The sequence below is a fragment of the Ursus maritimus genome, unplaced genomic scaffold (genome assembly GCF_017311325.1).
Source record: "Ursus maritimus isolate PB19 unplaced genomic scaffold, ASM1731132v1 scaffold_1818, whole genome shotgun sequence".
Taxonomy (NCBI): Eukaryota; Metazoa; Chordata; class Mammalia; order Carnivora; family Ursidae; genus Ursus; species Ursus maritimus.
In genome coordinates, this window is record NW_024424251.1 from 1 (window position 1) to 1,702 (window position 1,702).

A 1,702-nucleotide genomic window follows, 5' to 3' on the forward strand; every position below is an offset into this window, starting at 1 on the left:
AGGACTGTTTTGAAGATTATGATTCTGACTTTGGAGGAACTATGGCGACTGGCAGCGGAAGGAATCACATGTAAAATTTCTTAAATAAAAATTTATTAGTTTAAATAATTTTGCCTATGTTACACATAATTTAAAAAAAAAACTTTACACTTTTAGTAGAAAGTCAGCATGTATTTTTGGCTCGAAGTTTCTCTAGTGTTTTCTGTGGAGGGAATTAAAAAAAAAATTTTAGCAGTTAACGGTGCAGTATACCCTAGACATGGAAAAATTGTAGGGGGCCTAGCTCACCTTATGAAATTCTTTTGCCCTTGCTCTGTTTTGGGCATATGCATCTTGCTTTGCTTTCTCTTCCCTTTGCTTTTTGACTTCAGCTAATTGATTGTATGATCTGTAAGAAATTTATACACGGAATTAAAGACACATTTTAGGAATGTGAATTACTGTTCATTCACACACACATACACACCTATACCTTAGGGTCCTTTGATGCATGAGGGCTTGCGCAGTCTTTCTGTCTTCAGGAAGTGACACTCTAACCTTAACCTTATTCACACCCTTCAGGCGACTCACAGATGAGCCTGAGCAGAGAACAAGTGACTTGGCAAATATTACAGTGTTACTACATTTTCTTTGTCAGAACTGATGTAGATTGTGTGGAACATACCTGTAGGTTTCTCCTCAACTATCCTGATTTGAGAATTTTCAGGAATACGAATTTTATTCTTTATTTCTTTTTGTCTCTGGGAGGATCTCTCCATAAATGATTTTTTCCTCTTTATAAATGCTTCTTGTAAGCTCCCAGGTAGAGCTATAATCTTTGGAGAGGCTTCTGTTTAAAAAAAAAAAAAAAAATTGAAGCTTATTTGTATTGTGCCAGCAGTTGTACAAGATTGTGGGGCAGGGTGAACACTGGAACTGAATCAGGAACTCTGCTGGCCCCTTGGTTAACACTAACCATTTCAGATGTTCAAGGGCATACCTGCAGACATGATCACTGGCTCCTCCGTGCCGTGTTCGGATACATCTGGACAACCCAAGGTTTCGGTTTCTGATACAAGAGGCAGAAATTCACTCACCTAATTGCAAAAAAATTATAGATGAATTTACCACTTTTTCACCTCACTGAACAGAATCACACGCATAGGTTCTAAACCTTTATAGTTTCTAACCCCTGGCTCCCTTTGGTAGACAAATGTGGTCTTCAGGGGGAGGGAGGCAGTTGGAATGCCTACCCTCTAATCCTCAAATACAGTATGGGAATCTATGTCCAATAGACTTAGCTCCCGTTCTTTCACTGCTTTGTGCTGGTTCTCACATCTGAACTGTAGTTTTCTGGGAAGACAGAGTTTTTGATAAATGACTTTATTCTTACTAAAATGCTTTACCAGACCAGCCCACTCTAGCGAAAAGCTCCCCCTGCACCCTGATTCCTGTCAAGTTCTTCCATTCCACTTCTGCATCTGCTCTGCTGCTGTCCTGCCTCCCCAAATTACTCTTCTCAGTAATCATGGCAATAAGTATCAGGCCACAAAAGTCCTACTACTCTGTTAAGAGGGAAAATTAATACACTGAATCAGACAGCAGGTGGGGAGTTTCCAGCTGCAGTTTTGTAATCAATTCATCTAATCTAGAATCCTTACTAAGTTAGAATTAAGTTTGCGGCAGAATTCCCTCCAATGACTACCTTCTAAGAAGTGAAGTG

General features: G+C 39.5%; 1 protein-coding gene across 1 annotated transcript; it reads right to left on the bottom strand.

Moving 5' to 3' along the window:
* Positions 1–7: 7 nt before the first annotated feature.
* LOC103679850 (centrosomal protein of 295 kDa-like) lies at positions 8–1,664 on the bottom strand. The gene is made up of 5 exons (XM_008709381.2): positions 980–1,664; positions 665–829; positions 473–578; positions 289–388; positions 8–202 (listed from the first exon to the last, which is right to left on the bottom strand). Exons 1-5 carry the CDS (start codon positions 987–989, stop codon positions 164–166), a joined length of 420 nt encoding a protein of 139 aa, XP_008707603.1. The 5' UTR covers positions 990–1,664; the 3' UTR covers positions 8–163.
* Positions 1,665–1,702: the final 38 nt, after the last annotated feature.

Bases quoted from the DNA above. Each gene is read 5' to 3' on its own strand.
- LOC103679850 (XM_008709381.2), bottom strand. The intron at 579-664 runs GTATGTTCCACA...TTCTCTGCTCAG, and splicing joins AGTTGAGGAGAAACCTACAG to GCTCATCTGTGAGTCGCCTG. The intron at 389-472 runs GTATAGGTGTGT...AATTTCTTACAG, and splicing joins ATGCATCAAAGGACCCTAAG to ATCATACAATCAATTAGCTG.